General features: G+C 43.2%; 1 protein-coding gene across 1 annotated transcript; it reads left to right on the plus strand.

Moving 5' to 3' along the window:
* Positions 1-567: 567 nt before the first annotated feature.
* On the plus strand, positions 568-18,826 carry LOC126414019 (uncharacterized). Its single transcript, XM_050083312.1, has 3 exons — positions 568-723; positions 13,866-14,174; positions 18,620-18,826. Exons 1-3 carry the CDS (start codon positions 684-686, stop codon positions 18,658-18,660), a joined length of 390 nt encoding a protein of 129 aa, XP_049939269.1. The 5' UTR covers positions 568-683; the 3' UTR covers positions 18,661-18,826.
* The last annotated feature ends 212 nt before the right edge of the window (positions 18,827-19,038 follow it).

The following is a 19,038-nucleotide window of genomic DNA, read 5'->3' on the forward strand; positions in this document are numbered from 1 at the left end:
GCAGCAATGTCCAATACGATAAACCGCAATCGCGATAGGCTACAATCCGACCTTTATCAAAGTCGGAAACGTGATGGTACGCATTTCTCCTCCTTACACGAGGCATCACAGCAACGTTTCACCAGGCAACGCCGGTCAACTGCTGGCTGTGTATGGGAAATCGGTTGGAAACTTTCCTCATGTCAGCACGTGGTAGGTGTCGCCACCGGCGCCAACCTTGTGTGATTGCTCTGAAAAGCTAATCATTTGCATATCATAGCATCTTCTTCCTATCGGTTAAATTTCACGTCTGTAGCACGTCATCTTCGTGGTGTAGCAATTTTAATGGCCAGTAGTGTATATTATGACTAGAAGTTAACAGGTAAACTAAAAACTACTTTTGGGTTGCAGAAATGATGCTCCGAACCTCGTGGAAGGCCAAGAAGGCATTGCTCCAGTGGAACACGGCCGTCGTTTCCATTAACGCTCCAGCAAGGTCACAGAGTGTAAAAGAAGCGCAGACAGGGCGATTCAGCTACCGTACCAGGAAAAGCCGTTGCGTCAGAGCAGAAGAAGGAGCATCGGAAGGCGCCGAACAGCGGGAGGGGAAGTGTCGACACGCGAGGTGAGGCGTGTGCCGGCGGAGTCTGCGATATAAGGGGACAGGGAGCTTCCGCGCCAGGAGCAGGACACACGCTGCAGACATGACGACAGCCGCTCTCTGCCTGCTGCTGCTCATCGCCGGTAAGTCGAGGCGTCTCCACGACTTTAACGCTGGTACTTATCCCAGATAACACACATCGAGGGACATACGGTGTGGCAGGCGCGATCATGAACCTCAGCTTTGAGGGCTGCAGATTTATGGAGCTGTTTCTAAGAGAGCGGCATTGTTTAGTGTATAATAATAATCGTTAGGGATGAAGCATTTTTGCGTCCGCAATGAACAAACTTTTTTTAGGGTTCTACTCTTCAGTCAGTAAAAACGGGTCCTTAAAGGATGGCTTTTTGTCCATTTGTCTGACGGTCCGACTGCTAAGAAGACTTCTTCTCAGGAACGTGTAAACGCATCGTGTTCCATTTATGTCACATATTTAGGTCTGTGGTCCCTTGCGGGTGTAGAGATTGTAAGCCTCCAAGTCAATGCAGCCAAAAGATACGGCCATTTATGTCACATGTATTTTGATACTCGCAAACTCACTCTCAAAATCTGCTGGGTATTCCCTGTTGACCTAGAATCATGAAATTAAGCAAGAAGCAAGGTTTCATATCACAAGTAAACTAAAAAAATCTGAAACATTATAAAAATTTCTTTTGCTAATTGAACACGCAGTTGCAGTGATCGTCCGCTAAAAGCATAATAGACGAACATTGCTGCATACATACATAAAATGTTATAGCAAGTAAATAAAATATGTTTTGTTGAATTTTCTCTCTCTACATACCTAAACTGAAGTCCACTGCTCCCTTCTTTTTGTAAGTCTGGGCTAATCTCAGTAACTACTGTAGAGATTTTGGTACGTTGTTGAAGTTCCCGAGACCAATATCTTGTCAGTATCGATATCGACAACAGGCATAATTAAGTCGTTAGGAACGCTCAATGCGCGAGTCCTACACGCACGTTTAAAACTGACGTCATTGAACAACATTTCATTAAAAGCTATAAATCCGAAGACTGTTTGTAACACCACAGTGCCTTCCTAGGCATAGTCCTAGTACGCCTTTGCCTTCTTCCGACTTTTGAACTGACTTATCCAGCCTTTTACGGGGGGACCCACAGTTTGTTATACAGCAAGAAATAAGACGGTACTTTTTTATTTTTTCTGTCGAGTGTTCGTTTTTGTCGTGAGCTTCTTGAAATCTGACTGTAACTAATGAGCGCTAAAGCCCACTCAAAATGTTCTCCAGTGAGTTCAGTTGGGTTATTAAATTTAATGAACTTGAGTGTTGAACACAGCGATTCTCCCGCTAGTGGTCACAAAAATTGTGGTCTCTCGGAAAAATCTTTTGTGCCATCCTAAGCTGCTTATGCTTTACACCTGATCCAGAAATATAGGTTTTGTCATACAGCAAATATAGTGTTACTGTAGATATGCTTCTAGGGCGAGGCGTCGGACGCCGCTGTGAAATTTCCATGTCTCATCTGCGCAACTGATCGCCGTCTTGAGGTGGGGCCAACGCACTGCTGGGCTGGGCTGTGACCGAAGCCTCCCATATGTAAGTCTAAGGTGATACCGTGCAGGCGTGAAAACTCCAAATTCGGCGACCAATAGCGCAGGTATCCTGATCGGTAGTGAGGGACGCAACCACGCCACCTGCCGGATAATGTTATACCTAAAATTTATACAAGCTGTGGAATACAACTTTAGGAAATGCTGAATTCTGTTGGTTAGGAATACTTCACTCCAACCGCACCTCCGTTCAGCCATTACGTATGCAGGTATTTTGTTTAGTGGGCGCGAAAATAGGTGTGAAATTTCACCTAACACTGTCTTGAAGACAGCAAGCATGACCTAAACGTGAGCTACGATATGTGAAGCTTTCTGGGTCTCATTAACGGACTGGTTTATTTCACAGTATCAGAGCTTGTGAGAAACATGTTGTTTCTTAGTAGCAGTTCAGATTCCAGAAAAGTCATCCCACGCAAGCACAAAATATGTTTCATAATTGTACACATAACGATGTCAGTGAAATACGTTTACAGTCCTATCCGTACGACGCGCGAACGGTTTTATAAATTCGGTCTGCACCATTCTCCCAGTCAAGTGCCACGCTAGTTCAGTGTAGTGAACAAGGTGCTAATAAACCTTCTCTACCACAGTGAATTGTGGTTCTCGGTTACTCAGGGAAATTGTGAACTAGTTATCTGGAAGCTAGGCTGCTTCATTAAGCAACGCTTATTGACATGTGAATTTACTTCCATATTATCGTACGTGCTTGTAGAGGTTATAACAAAATTGTTAACGAATTGTCAAATGAGGTGTGGAGAGTGGTATACTAGATACTCGTTTTTGCACTGTCTTAATGCTGTTGTAATATCACTTAATCGTCATATAACCGTGCACCTATACATACAAGACTGCAACAACTATGAAGCAGGATTACCTGCTTGTTTGCGCTTCTCGTGGAAAGAAAAGTTCGTATACCAAAGTTTGGAGCTATTAACTTCTGTTACTGTCAGAACTGATTGAAAGTTAAAACCATGGTACCACCGCGGCTGCAAACGTTTACCAAAATTAAAAATTTATCAAAATCGTTACAGCCCAGTTTCGGCTTCTGAGCCATTTTCAAGTGGTACTGATGACGCTTTCATTTTGGCGTACTGTACAATAGAGACTTAAGCACATGAACTCTGGTTGACAAGTTCGTCAAGAAACAACGTCTGCATTGACTTTCTGTGAGACTGTCAACAAAATGTGTTATGAACAGGGTAACAAATGAACTAAATAAGACAGCTTACGTTACGTTCCAGACCTCAAACACGTGGCTTCAATTTTCCTTAAATTGTTAGCGAATGGGAAATCCAAGATAAAGAACCTGACCGACTCGACAAAATGAGAGCTCTACTCGTCCCCTCCACACCGTGCCAGCAACGAATCTTACGTAATGAAGCGAACGTTACCGACCGTAGAAACTGCAGAGAACCAAAGAGCATACCACGCTGTGCACAATTTTCATCTCGTGGAACGGCTAGAGCTTAAAGTATACAGAAGTCAAATTCAGTAAGCAAGTAGTTTAATTTATTACTGCTTCTTAAGGTTTTCCAGATGCACGACAGGTCTAAAAATTTGGCGTGCGTCATCAGTGTCCGAGTCAATCAGAATTTACATATATCTTTTCGTATTTGAGCAAGTATTGGAATGTGTTTCGAGAAACTGTAATTTGTATCCGTTCCTCTTATAACTGCAAGATGCACACACAAATTAATTAGTTATGGTTGTAACTATACGCAGCTGTTAAGTTACACAGAAATACTGTTCAATAATTTTATTTACATGTTTTGAAAGGTGGCTACACTGAGTCACAGCGCCAGAGATTGCGCCAAAGAGTTTTATTCCGCCGCTTCCACTGGCAGTAGTTGTTCAGAGAATGTCGAGGGCAGTTGTAGTTCAGAGATTGCCGCCGTGGTCAGTGCTTGTTGAGAGGATGTCGATAGCAGTACTAGTTGTGAGCATGTCGTGTGCAGTTGTTCTGATGGGCTAGACAGTCGATGCTGTTCGATTGGTGATGTTGTAATGATCAGAGTGTATTTTTCGTCTATATATATGAGGTAATAAAACAAAATATTTTTATTTCAGATTTCCTAACTAACAATGTCTCTTGGTCACAGGTTCAGTCAACAAAGCATCTGGCTTGTGTTCATGTATTAGAGTGTAATTCTGGTTTCTATGTGCAATTATAGTATTTCTGTTTTTTTTTAATTACTTCAGTATAAATGGTGTTTAAAATATCTTGTCTTATTGAGGAAGAACCGTGTGAGATGTGTACGTTGAATCACACTTCCACACACAGAACAGTTACACTTGTGCTTTGTTGTTTCGTAGTTGTTGTTTCGTAGCTTTTATAGTTTGCTGGGGACTTCATTAATTAATTGTGTTAACGGAAATTTCCTTTCATTCTTTGTTGTTATTCTATGCAGTCAGATTGCGTACTAATACTACTCAGGGCCAACCGGTTACGAGACTGCGTAACCGGACAGACAGCTACTAAAATTAAAATTATTTGCATTTTATTTAATTAAGCCCCCATGCAGTTTTTACTCCAGAAGATTAAGCTAATTACCAGGCGAAATGATATTGAGCCAGAGGAGTTCCCAAAAAATAAATGTGAGGTGTGTTTAGTTTTTCGCCTTTTGTCTTACAACATAGTAAAATTTCCCGAAAACTTTTAACAGAACCATCGGATTGCAACTGTTTAAGGTACAGTACTTTGACAGAGTCACCTATTGTCCCAGGCAACAGTCAGACAGTATGCGTATGAAACAATGGATAGTTGCATTTTTGATTTTGTACTTGTTGCTATATTTTTCATGAAATGACCTAGCTAAAGAAAACTTGAGTTTATAAAGGAACGGCAAGAATTAATTCGATAGCTATTAACTATCTAGTTTACGTTACAGAATTGCTTAATTAGTCTGAATGCCCAAACCAACTTAACATGAGTTTGAATTGTTCACTAGAACGGCTGGCGAGACTACATCGTCGATATAAAGAACTCTATGGTCCAGCTCACCGTTAAATGTTACATTTGCTCAACTAGGTACCAGCGTTTGCAACAAATTCGCCAGAAATTTATTCTGAGGGACTCCGCGACTCGTAGACAACACAAACCACTGTTAAGCAATACTAGGAATCAACAACAGTATATCCGTCTATATGAGGCGGGAATAAGGGCTTAATTAGTTCACTCAACAATGAGCTCTTCTGGAAAACCCAGAGTCACCAGTTTTATAAATAGTTTATTGGTATTATACAATACAGTCACTAAGTAAGCCAAAGTCCTTACAGTAATATTGTATTCTGCAGAATATAACAAATTTTCTTATCGTTTATTGGCAGAAATTCAGTACACTTTTCTGTCCTCTCATCAGCTCCAAAAGCGTAACTTTTCAACTTGTATTTCCGCTCCACGAATACGAGTATACTTATTCACAATCGGCATTTTCACACATTTCAATTGTGCCTTGAAGAAAGAACGTGCTTGTTACGAGTGTTATACAACATTAAGGTCTACAATAGTTTCATTTTCCCATGTATCGAAAGTTGTTCTGTTAAATGTGAAAACAGAAGCCAACAACTATCCCGGTTTTTCCAGTCACTTTTTTCAGAGGCAAAGGAATCAGCAGATTCACTGTAGACAAGGCTGCTTACCCACAGACACACAATGCTAGACTGGCAAAGATGTGTCTTTTAGGGAACCCGACGTTTGGTGAGGTAAGATGGCGGTGTCAGCGCGTTTGTGTATGGGACTACTACGATTTTCTAAAATAAAATGTCATTGTAGCCTTTACGAGGCTAATCAAATTCTGTATTTGAGCAAATATTTGCGTACTAGTTGAGGTTAACATATACACTGTAGAACTGTATTAGGAGAAAGACATCAAAGTACATATACAGACATTTACAGAAGACCGTAATTTTCGAAAGAACACTCAAATGAATAAAGACACTTGTTATGAACGACAAATAGCACATTCCACTTATAGGAGCAATTTCGTAACGAGCATATTTTTCGAAGAAAAGCCAAAGTTGATCGAAACTGGTTAGAAAACATCATTAAGCTACGTCTGTTTTTTCTAGAATTATGAAACCCTCTAAAATGTACATAAACTATTTAATCAATGCCGGTGTTTCAGATAAGACAAACTGTAATGCAATTATTTAGCATTACATACAGCACAAAAGCAAAAATACGTAAGATGTTTTTAGCTATTCTTACATAGTGACAAGTTCCTTTCCTTGTATCTTCCACCTGCTGTACGAGAAATTACAGTCAATCACGACGCATCTATTAACCATTTTGGCAAAACTCTAAAGGTAACACAGTTATATCAGCATAACCCCATTTCTTACGACTGTTTTATCAGTAAATAAACAACTGCTTACAAGTCCTTTGCGCTGGCCGCCATATTTCTACTCTAAAGTGACATCAGTGGCGCTGAATACGATATTGCCTGCCTAGTAACGTATGTCTGTGTGTTTATCAAAGAGCAAGAATATCTGTGGAGAGGACATCCAGAGCCGCAGAACATAATTATTGTAGTCAACCATTATCTCAGAAATATCTGGCTGTATAGTTACATAGAAATTAGTCCTCACGATATTAACTCTTCATTAGGTTGTATCTCAGTATTTTCAAATTACAACGTTGCTCTTTGTGGAATTATCTATCAAAAATGGCTTTTCTTCCTTTGATGTACTTAGATTTGCATCCATAGGAGCAACTATTATCCGCCTTTACTGTTACTAATTAATAAATGTGTGTAAACGGAGTAAACAGGTGTAATATTAAAGACTCGGTCTTAATTCAATATGCATACAAACGACGTTATACGTAAGTCACATGATTATACTGGCTTGATGATGACGACAAGCGCAGTACGCTTTAACCTACATTCCTGCTTCGTGCTATTTCCTAGCGTGTTCTGTATACACTGTATTTTGAGCTACAGATGTTAGAGTTTGCCGTTGCACCTCATTTCTTGTCATGGTGGCCACAAAGTGTCACTAGTTTATGAGAGAAATCGCTTTACAATTAGGGTATGTCCTTGCAAGAATCTATTACATCGGTTGTTTCAGATTTCTGGAGAAGAATGAAATGAACTATATCAGAACTAATGCAAAAATTTTTGTATTCTGCCGTACAATTTTAAAACTCGAGCTAGATCTGGGAACTGAACGGCTGGTGAAAAAATCGTTTCTGTTTTATTTTCCCTTATGCTTTACCCGTTCCTCCTATTGTTGTGAAAATGACGCCAAGGTATTTGGTAGAAATCGATAAATTTCCTTCTTATTCCGCAATTCGTGGTATAGGCAAAATGGTAAGATGGATGATATATTAGATACTGTAATAGCAAATCATGAAATATTTGTAATTCGTACAGTGAGGCCCAAACAATGCAGATGGTTTTTGAACAAACTTACTTTGTTTACCAGAATTCATGTTGCCACTTGGACACCTTGTTGGATACCGTATCAGCAAAGCTTGAAAATTTGTGATTCGTAAAATGAGGCCCGAACAACGCAGACATCTTTTAAACAAAGTTGCTTTGTTTACCAGAATTTAAGTTGCCAACTAAGACATGTTGTAGATGTGACAATGTATTTCTCTCAACACGATATTAAATGTAGATTTTTCAGAAAGGTGGTCTGCCAATCGATATGTTGCCACAGTTGTTTCGTTTACACTTGAGAAGTTTCGTTGGGAAGCCCTTGCACATCCACCATACTGTCCCTATCTCTCCCCATGCAATTTCTATATTTTTGGAGGCTCGAAGAAAGACGTTCGAGGTCGTCGATTTGCTTCGGACGAATAAGTGCACACCTACGTAAAATAATGGTTTCTTAGGGAACATAAATATTTTTCCATTAAGACACTGACCGTTTTCACAGAGAGATAAATTTATTAACAGGTTGGGATTAATTTTTAAATACAAACAGTTTAATTACTTTTTCCCCATCTGACTCGATTTAAAGGATGGTCAGTTGCAGACTGGAAAACTTATAAGGGTATTGCGCGATAGACTGTGACGAGAAATAATTGCAAAGAAAAGAAATCGATGCGCTGCGCCTTTTCCGAGACAAATGACATAGAAGTTAGCCTATCAGGTCATTGCCCGCACAAATTCAAGCTGCCCGCCCAATACAATTGGTGTAAGTTGTTCTCATAGCGTAGATGATGGCGCACGAAACTGCTCAGCGTTTGGTTCAGATTCGGTCCTATGTCCAATTTCTGTATCGTTCTCTTGTTCGGTTTTAGGAAACCAAACGAGGACTTCTTTGGCGACACCGTCTCTGGCGGGCCGCTTGAATTTGCGCCCGCGTCGGCCTGACCGGCTAACTTCAATGCTAATCAAGTCGGAAACGGCGCAACACATCGCACTGTTTTCTTAACAAGTATTTCGCAACACAATCTACCCTACAACATCTTTACAAGCTTTTCAGACTGTTTATGACTACGCTGTACATGTGATGGATGTTACGGACAACTCTCCTCTGCTGTACAGTTAAAGCAGTCTAAATAAGGGTCACGCAGCTTCGCTTTGAACCGCGAGACAGAGTTAAAATGGTCTATACTCCTATACGGCTAATGAGTGCCCTGTAACAATCTACTTTCCAGAGGCCTTCAGATCCGACCACTAGATCGGAAAACGCGCATCGCAGACTGCCACCACATAGCTTCCAACCAGTTTCTAGTTCCACGTGCAGGTACCACAGATAATCAACTCGATAAAAAATAAATAAAAAATTAAAAAATTAAAAAAAAGGATAAGAGTTCAAAAGTGAAAGGAAAAGGACACTATCAAAACGCAACATTTCTAGTTTCCAAGGGACTACACGTAATTTATTGACTTATATTAGACCTGGGCCAAGTTCTCCTCGTCTATTAAACCAGCTAGCTAATTGAGTCTTCTTCGTACATGTTTGCACACCAAACTCCAAGATTAGCATAGAAACTGGGAGCACATGGAAACGCTCCTGCGAATTGTTTCAAAGCTTTCTTCACTGATAAGTAAAGTAGAGACGTATGGCATGAATAGCTGGGAGACCTCGAAGGGAGGTTCAATCGCCTTAGCGGAAAGGCATTCCCCAGAATTTGAGCCCGAAGGCACTTTTCTTTCGCTAAGTATGAGTTGTGTGAGGAAGTATATCTGTTAATGTAGGTGACTGTAATGTCTCTCTCTCTCTCTCTATGTGTGTGTGTGTGTGTGTGTGTGTGTGTGTGCGCGCGCGCGCGCGCGCGCGCGCGAGTGCGGAGTGTTGTTCGTGTTGTGTGTCGGCATATGGTCTACTCGCGAATAGCACCAAGGGGACCACCGAGCTTCAAATCCCCATCCTACTGATTGATTACCATCAACAGTGTCGCTTGCCCTCCTTTCTTGGAACACTGCGGAGAGGTTTAAAAATTAATTCAGGACGTTGGCACAAACATCTTACGCCGTCGCCTCTCCTGTCTCCACTGCCCCATCCGACGTTGCTTATCTGAAGGAAACTTGTGTATCAACGTCGACACGGCCGTTGACTCTTTACTGATAAAAACACTTAATTTATCGTGAGGCACTCTCGCTGCCGATCTGGTACATGAGACCGTTCTCAGAGGGCCAACGACCCGCCTCCTATCCCCCTGATTCCAGCCACGCATCGGGCCTAGTAAGGCTAGTCTTGCGTCTGGCCGCACACTTGTGTGTTCGCCAGAATAACAAAGAAACAAACCCCAAATAATTAATAATAAATACATGTGATTGTCCATACCGGATATATTCTTAATGGTTCATTGGTGTACTTGTTATCATGTTATAAATTTTATTTTAAAGTCCCCAAATCATGGATAAAAGTTCACCTCTGATTAAAAATTCGAAGAGGGCGTAATATACTGATTCCTGACATCATGAGGACTAATATTCCGGAATCTAACGTCGGATGCGATCATTTTGAGAGAATTGACTAACAGCTTAAGATGGCGACAACCAAATTCAGACAAAAACTCAAACAGCTCTTCTACTTGCTTGAGGGGGCGTAGTGAAGACAGGTTGGGAAACCTCCGGGGACTAAAGATATTTTCTGTTCTCTAAGTCCCGGTAGGCAGTCCTCGACCACTGGCCCTCCCTTTCAACGCCATAAAACCCCAGAGCGCAGCTGCCCCAACCCCAGTTTTGCCAGCTTTTCGGACCACCGGTTGCAGCAAGAAGAATCCGACACGCACGGGTATACTCCTGACCGCCTTCGGTCAAATTAAAGTTTGTCTGCTCATTCTGTTGAACAGGGGAAAGAAAAGTCGATCGCATATTTCGCCACCTTTCCTAGTAGACGCGCGGACTACGTAACGTTGTTGCGTGAGGCTACACTTTTCTACAAGCAGTCATCGCAACGACCATCTATCGTCATCTCGATCGCTGCCTCATGGGTTCAGCTCAATTTGTAATACATTAGATTTCTCACAGGGATCCAACTTTTTCCAGCGCTTAAAATCGAGGGGTCGCTTAAGTCCGTCTGATAATTATGTTGATTCCTGTGTTCACTTATTACAATTTTGGTATGTCAGTAGTTTATGTTGTCAGTGAACGCTACTCCCTGCTGTATGTAAATTCTAGTAGTTTATGTTGTCAGTGAACGCTACTCCCTGCTGTATGTAAATTCTAGGAGAACATATCCTAGTGTTAAACTTTAAGGTGTCTTAATTAGAGTTGTGTCAACTGCCCACTTTCCTCATTTCCTAATTAACTGGGATACCCTACAAGTAGGAACGATGTTCATTGTCTTCCACAGTCGGAACTGAGGTACATCTCTGTTAAATTCGAGCCGACTTTTCGCCTCAAAAGACACTGCTGGAGTTGCAACCTGACACTACTGTGGTGAGCAGTTTACGGATGGCTGCCCAGCGGCTACAGGCTGCCGATCAACTGCTGCGCCAAGGTTGTTCAAAGCGTATTTCCAACAGTTTCTGGCAAATAAGTGCCACCATGGAAAAATCATTAATACTAAGCCAGCGCAGTATTCCCCAACTACAACCCACTTAGAATGGTTAGACGGAGTCTCACGCATTGTCTCCGGGCTGGGAAAAGCTCCACTGGGAACTGGTGACAACAATAGCGTATTGAATGAACCCAGTAATTATATGCTACGAAGCTGCACCCTAGAGTTTTATAAAATTCCTGTAGACTACGCTATCTGATCAACTGTATCGCGACACCTAGTAGCGGACATTAACATTGAGCATTTTACCATCGTTTGCCTCTATGAAGCCTTGAACTCTTCTAAGGAACTGTCAGTGAGCTACCTGAATGTCTGTGGAGGAATGGCAGCTCCATTCTTCCTGAAGAGCCGAAAGTAGAGAAGGTAGTGATGCTCGACAATGGGATCTGAAAAGAGAGAGACGTTCTAACTGATCCCAAAGGTATTCCATTGAGTTCTGGTCGGGACTCAGGGTTGGTCAGACCATTTCAGGAATGTTGTTGTCCACAAACTATTGTCTCACAATTAGTGCTTACAAGGGAACCTCCCCATAGCACTTCCCTCAGATTAAGTTATAAGTTGGCACAGTGGATAGGCCTTGAAAAACTGAACACAGATCAATTGAGAAAACAGGAAGAAGTTGTGTGGAACTATGAAAAAATAAGCAAAATATACAAGCTGAGTAGTTCATGGGAACATAGGCAACATCTAGGACACTGGGACCGCAGGAGCGCCGTGGTCTGGTGGTAAAGTGAGGAGCTGCGGAACGAAAGGTCCTTGGTTCAAATCTTCCATTAAGTGAAAAGTTTAATTTTTATTTTCAGTTTATGTGACAAACTCTTATGTTTTCATCACTTTCTTGGGAGTGATTATCACATCCACAAGAAAACCTAAATCGGGCAAGGTAGAAGAATCTTTTTACCCATTCGCCAAGTGTACAAGTTAGGTGGGTCGACAACATATTCCTGTCATGTGACGCACATGCCGTCACCAGTGTCGTATAGAATATATCAGATGTGTTTTCCTGTGGAGGAATCGGTTGATCTATGACCTTGCGATCAAATGTTTTCGGTTCCTATTGGAGAGGCACGTCCTTTCGTCTACTAATCGCACGGTTTTGCGAAGCGGTCGCAAAACACAGACACTAAACTTATTACAGTGAACAGAGACGTCAATGAACGAACGGACAGATAATAACTATTCAAAAATAAAGAAAGTAAAATTTTCACCCGGGGGAAGACTTCAACCAAGGACCTCTACTTCTGCAGCTGCTCACGCTACCACGGGACCACAGCACTCCTGAACTCACGTTCTCCTTGATGTTGCCTACTCAGTTTGTATATTTTGCTTATTTTTTCGCAGTTCCACACAACTTCTTCCTGTTTTCTCAATTGATCTGTGTTCAGTTTATCAAGGCCTATCCACTGTGCCAAGTTATAACTGAATCTGAGGGGGGTGCGATGGGGAGGTTCCCTTGTTAGTGACAGGATGTATCGCCATGGTGATACAATCATCACCTCCGAACTCTCCCTCTACTGTAAGGAGTGCACATGTGCTCATATCCTTGCTCATATATAATTGTCGTAAGCCTAATCAGGGGATGACACGCTAACCAACAAAAATACCCCAATATCGTAACTTCATCTCCTGTGTAATTCAGTTGGCGTTATACAATATGGTGTGTAACGTTTTTCGTGCATTTTCCAAACCTAAGCCCTTCCATCAGGTTACCACTGACTTTATTGATTAATCACTCGAAGTCCTACTTTTCCAGTCATTCACTGTCCAGTGGCGTCGCTGTCCACATCACCTCAAACGTCGTCTCCATCTACATCTACATCTACTTAGACACTCCGCAAGCCACCGTATGGTGCATGGCGGAGCGGTACATTGTACCACTACTAATCATATCCTCGCAAATGGAGCGAGGGAAGAATGTTTCTTTCTTTTTTATCGTCCATACGAACCCTAATTTATCTCAGCTTATGTTCCTGGTCCTTCCGTGAAATGAACGTTAGTGGCTGTAGAATCGTTCTGCAGTCAACTTCAAAAGCCGGTTCTCTAAATTTTTTCTGCTAGATCCCGAAGCATCCCCGTAATACTTGGGTGTTATCCAAAGCACTGGTAATAAATCCAGTGGCCCGCCTCTGAATTGCTACGAAGTTTCCTTTTAATTGGACCTGGTGGGGATTACAAGCATTCGAGCAGCACTCGAACACAGAAACGTAGGTTTTCCTTTTCTTAATCTATTTTCTAAGATAAGTCGTAGGGTCTGTATTGCCTCACGTGCCTACTTTCGTATGGCATCATATTTTGCAGTACTTCATCATCAAGGAAAAACGTATTCATTGTATAAAAGAGTGTAATCAGAATAATAGCTGGAGCCCATCCGGCAGAAAAAGGTTGTTAAGGAGTGGCAATCTGGTAACACTGTAACCACTTGTCTGGTAACTACCTCTGTCAGCACACACACACACACACACACACACACACACATATATATATATATATATATATATATATATATATATATATATATATATATATATATATATATATATATATAAACTGACAAGTCACACATCATTACGAAGTGTGGAACAAGTACTAATGAAATCTGATCTCTAGTCTAAGCCTATCAAATAGCCAACAGAGGGAAGACTTGTGCCGTAAGGCCAACTGACCGGTGGCTCCTAGTAAGCAGCGGTTTGTCTGCAGCGTCGGCGAGCGTGTCGGAGGCGCAGTTCTGGAGCAGGTGGGACGGCTCGCCCTGGTGGCTGAACCAGGACCAGGAGCCGACGCAGCGGCCGCAGGTGCGGCCCCGGCCGCGGCCCACGCCGCCCACGACGATCAGCACGACGGCGGCGGCGGCGGCGGCGGCGGGCGGCGGCGTCCCGGTGGACAGCTTCGGCCGCGTGGCCGGCTGCGACTGCCCGGCGCCGCCGCAGTACAACCCCGTCTGCGGCTCCGACGGCGTCACCTACAACAACCCGCAGATCCTCGAGTGCGCCAACCGCTGCGGCCACCGTGAGTACATTACACGGCGCAGGCGCTCGGTGCCGGGCTTCACTTAGGGATGGCTTCGGTTAAAAGCGATACCGGTATTTTAGTTCCGCTTAAACCTCCTCTTAGAGACACACATTGTTAAGGTTCCTTGTCCGGAATCACTCTATTAGTCTATTGGGGTAGGTAATGAGCAGTACACCCTTTTACCATGGCGAAAACCGGCCGGTTAAAACCGATACCTGTATTTTAGTTCCGCATAAACCTCATCTTAGGGACACTCATTGTTAAAGTTCCTTGTCCGGAATCACTCTATCGGTCTATTGGGGTAGCTAGTGTGCAGTCCGTTTACCAAGGCCCCTCCTAATTAGCGAAATCTCGTTATTTTAGGACTGAAGAATAATAAAGGACTCCTAGCATCGCCGGGGTGTGTCAGCTACCATTTTGTCTCTGACAAAATTTGTTTCCCACGACGGAGATTATTTCCCCTAGACGTTTGATCCAAAGACTTTGTAATAAGTTACGGCACGTATTTCCAGATTCGTTTTTGTAGCGTGTACGTGCAGTCAGCCTAAACTAACAGGGTGATCTATTGAACGTGACCGGGCCAAATATCTCACGAAATAAGCGTCAAACGAAAATACTACAAAGAACGAAACTTGTCTAGCTTGAACGGGACACCAGATGGCGCTATGGTTGGCCCGCTAGATGGCGCTGCTATAGATCAAACGGATATCAACTGCGTTTTTTTAAATAGGAACCCCCATTTTTATTACATATTCGTGTAGTACGTAAAGAAATATGAATTTTTTATTTGGACTACTTTTTTCGCTTTGTGATAGATGGCGTTGTAATAGTCACAAACATATGGCTCACAATTTTAGACGAATAGTTGGTAACAGGTAGGTTTTTCAAATTAAATTACACAACGTAGGTACGTTTCAACATTTTATTTCGGATGTTCCAGTGTGATACATGTACCTTTGTGAACTTATCATTTCTGAGAACGCATGCTGTTACAGCGTGATTACCTGTAAATACCACATTAATGCAATAAATGCTCAAAATGATGTCCGTCAACCTCAATGCATTTGGCAAGACGTGTAACGACATTCCTCTCATCAGCGAGTACTTCGCCTTCCGTAATGTTCGCACATGCATTGACAATGCGCTGACGCATGTTGTCAGGCGTTGTCGGTGGATCACGATAGCAAATATCCTTCAACTTTCCCCACAGAAAGAAATCCGGGGACGTCAGATCCGGTGAACGTGCGGGCCATGGACTGGTGCTTCGACAACCAACCTACCTGTCATGAAATGTACTATTCAGTACCGCTTCAGCCGCACGCGAGCTAAGTGCCGGACATCCATTCTCTCATTCAGTGAAACATCTTGTTGTAACATCGGTAGAACATTACGTAGGAAATCGGCATACATTGCACCATGTAGACTCCCATCGATGAAATGGGGGCCAATTATCCTTCCTCCCATAATGCTGCACTATACATTAACCCGCCAAGGTCACTGATGTTCCTCTTGCCGCACCCATCTTGGATTTTCCGTTGCCCAATAGTTTACGTTACCGCTGTTGGTGAATGACGCTTCGTCGCTAAATAGAACGCATGCAAAAAATCTGTCATCGTCCCATAATTTCTCTTATGCCCAGTGGCAGAACAGTACCTGACGTTCACAGTCGTCGCCATGCAATTCCTGGCGCATAGAAATATGGTACGGGTGCAATCGATGTTGATGTAGCATTATCAACAACGATGTTTTTGAGATTCCCGATTCTCGCCCAATTTGTCTGCTGCTGAGGTGCGGATTCGCCGCGGTAGCAGCTAAAACACTTACGTGGGCATCATCATATGTTGCAGGTCGTGGTTGACGTTTCACATGTGGCTGAACACTTCCTGTTTCCTTAAATAACGTAACTATCCGGCGAACGGTCCGGACACTTGGATGATGTCGTCCAGGATAACGAGCAGCATACATATAGCACACGCCCGTTGTGCATTTTGATCAGAATAGCCATACATCAACACGATATCGACCATTTCCGTAATTGGTAAACGATCCATTTTAAGACGGGTAATGTATCACGACGCAGGTCCGCACCGGTAGCTGAGTGGTCAGCGTGAAAGACTCTCAATCCCAAGGGTCCGGGTTCGATTCCCGGCTGGGTCGGAGATTTTCTCCGCTCATGGACTGGGTGTTGTGTTGTCCTAATCATCATCATTTCATCCCCATCGACGCGCAGGTCGCCGAAGTGGCGTCAAATCGAAAGACCTGCACCAGGCGAACGGTCTACCCGACGGGAGGCCCTAGCCAAACGACATTTCCATTTTTTTATCACGAAGCAAATACCGTCCGCACTGGCAGAATGTTACGTTATACCACGTACTTATACGTTTGTGACTATTGCAGCGCCATCTATCACAAAGCGAAAAAAGTGGTCCAACTAAAATATTCATATTTCTTTATGTACTACACGAATATGTAATAAAAGCGGGCCAACCATAGCGCCATCTGGTTACCCCCTTCAAGCTAGGCGAGTTTCGTTCTTTGTAGTTTTTTTGTTTGATGCTTATTTCGTGAGATATTTGGCCCAGTCACTATCAATGGCCCACCCTGTATTACTCATCACGTCTTTTATACGACGTCGATTGTCAACGGAAGGCGTCAGTCTGTTTCACTTTCAAAACAAAATGATGTTTAAAGCGGAATTTTACGCTCTTGTTCAATAGAGCGGACCCACATTAAATGGCTCTGAGCACTATGGGACTTAACATCTATGGTCATCAGTCCCCTAGAACTTAGAACTACTTAAACCTAACTAAGCTAAGGACAGCACACAACACCCAGCCATCACGAGGCAGAGAAAATCCCTGACCCCGCAGGGAATCGAACCCGGGAACCCGGGCGTGGGAAGCGAGAACGCTACCGCACGACCACGAGATGCGGGCAGGACCCACATTAGTCTATTGCGACATTCGTTTTATCGGTATGTATTAAAGGGACGAAGAGTAACCAGTAAAACGCGAAGAATAACCAGTACTCCACCAATAACGTCAATAACGTCACTACCTTGGCCCTGACCGCCATACAGTAGCAGCGCTGCTCGGTCGCTGCTGGAGTACATATTATTCTTCGTTTTTTACTCTTCCTGTCAATAAATATCGATAAAACGAATCTCGCTATAGACTAATGTGGGTCTGCTCTATCGAATAGGCACGTGAATTTCCGATTTAAAAATTATTTTGCTTGTAATGGGAAACCAATTGACGTCTTCCGTTGACAACGGGCATCTCATGAAAGACGTGATGAGCCGCATTTGGTTGGCCTGTCTCCAGCTACACGTTGCAAAAACAAAATTGCAAATATCTACAGAAAGATCAGAGAAAGTGGAGACTTTTAGGAGGGATGCCCTGCACACTGAGCTTCAAAGTCTTTGCAGTGGTTTGCATTCGCTAAGGTTCTAGCCTTGTATTCGGAAAGTTTAAGGTTAATATTCCAATCGGAGCATCCAGATTTAGGTTTTTCGTTATTTCGGTAAATTGATACAAATGTTTGGCAGCATCCTGCCTTGAAAAGGCCGTTACTAACCACCCAAATTTGACGACGACCACTGTGGCCGAGCGGTTCTAGGCGCTTCAGTCTGGAACCGCGCTGCTGCTCGGGTCGCAGGTTCGAATCCTGCCTCGGGCATGGATGTGTGTGATGTCCTTAGGTTAGTTAGGTTTAAGTAGTTCTAAGTCTAGGGGACTGATGACCTCAAAAAAATGGCTCTGAGCACTATGGGACTTAAAACATCTATGGTCTTCAGTCCCCTAGAACTTAGAACTACTTAAACCTAACTAACCTAAGGACAGCACACAACACCCAGCCATCACGAGGCAGAGAAAATCCCTGACTCCGCCGGGAATCGAACCCGGGGAAACTAACCTAAGGACAGCACACAACACCCAGCCATCACGAGGCAGAGAAAATCCCTGACCTCGCCGGGAATCGAACCCGGGAACCCGGGCGTGGGAAGCCAGAACGCTACCGCACGACCACGAGATGCTGGCTGATGACCTCAGATGTTACAAAAGTCCCATAGTGCTTTAAACCATTTTGAACCAAATTTGACCCTCTCCGCCTCTCTCTATATTGATTATATTTAAAAGTGTCTTTCTTTAAAAATACTTATCTTCTACCATGGCCGGCCGGTGTGGCCGAGCGATTCTAAGCGCTTCAGTCCGGAACTGCGCTGCTGCTGCGGTCGCAGGTTCGAATCCTGCCTCGGGCATGGATGTGTGTGATGTCCTTAGGTTAGTTAGGTTTAATTAGTTCTAAGTTCTAGGGGACTGATGACCTCAGAAGTTAAGTCCCATAGTGCTCAGAGCCATGTTTTTTGAAAAGCAAGGTGTTATGTAAGCAGCCTTCTAGAAGTGTTGCTCTGGTACTGACACAATATTCTGGTGTTGCAGCGGTAACCATCAGCTTCATCGGGCTGTGTGTGGCGGGCTAGCGACCCCTTCATCTCGACTTCTGGATACTTCCGTCAGCAGCCAGCACCTGACGACATCGACTGCCGTCACAGCGTCCTCACACTCAGTTCTTTGAGGAGTCGCATTTCAACTGTGACATCTTGTTTATACTTACTGTATTTGTAAAAAATAAATTTCTTGTGCCATTGTGCTTATTTATTTATACCAATACTGCATATACTGACTTTAAGACAGAAACACGCCCAAAATAAACGATCATAGGTATTAAAAAAGTTTATACTGACCTCGGGGTTTATCAGTTTGTGTTGCGAAGAAACCCTGGAACACCTGAGGCAGTACTGACCATATGAAGCAGCATAGAAGATAGGTTGAAAGGGGCTAGCAGCTGTAGGTGTAAA

The sequence above is a fragment of the Schistocerca serialis genome, chromosome 1, assembly GCF_023864345.2.
Source record: "Schistocerca serialis cubense isolate TAMUIC-IGC-003099 chromosome 1, iqSchSeri2.2, whole genome shotgun sequence".
Classification (NCBI taxonomy): domain Eukaryota; kingdom Metazoa; phylum Arthropoda; class Insecta; order Orthoptera; family Acrididae; genus Schistocerca; species Schistocerca serialis.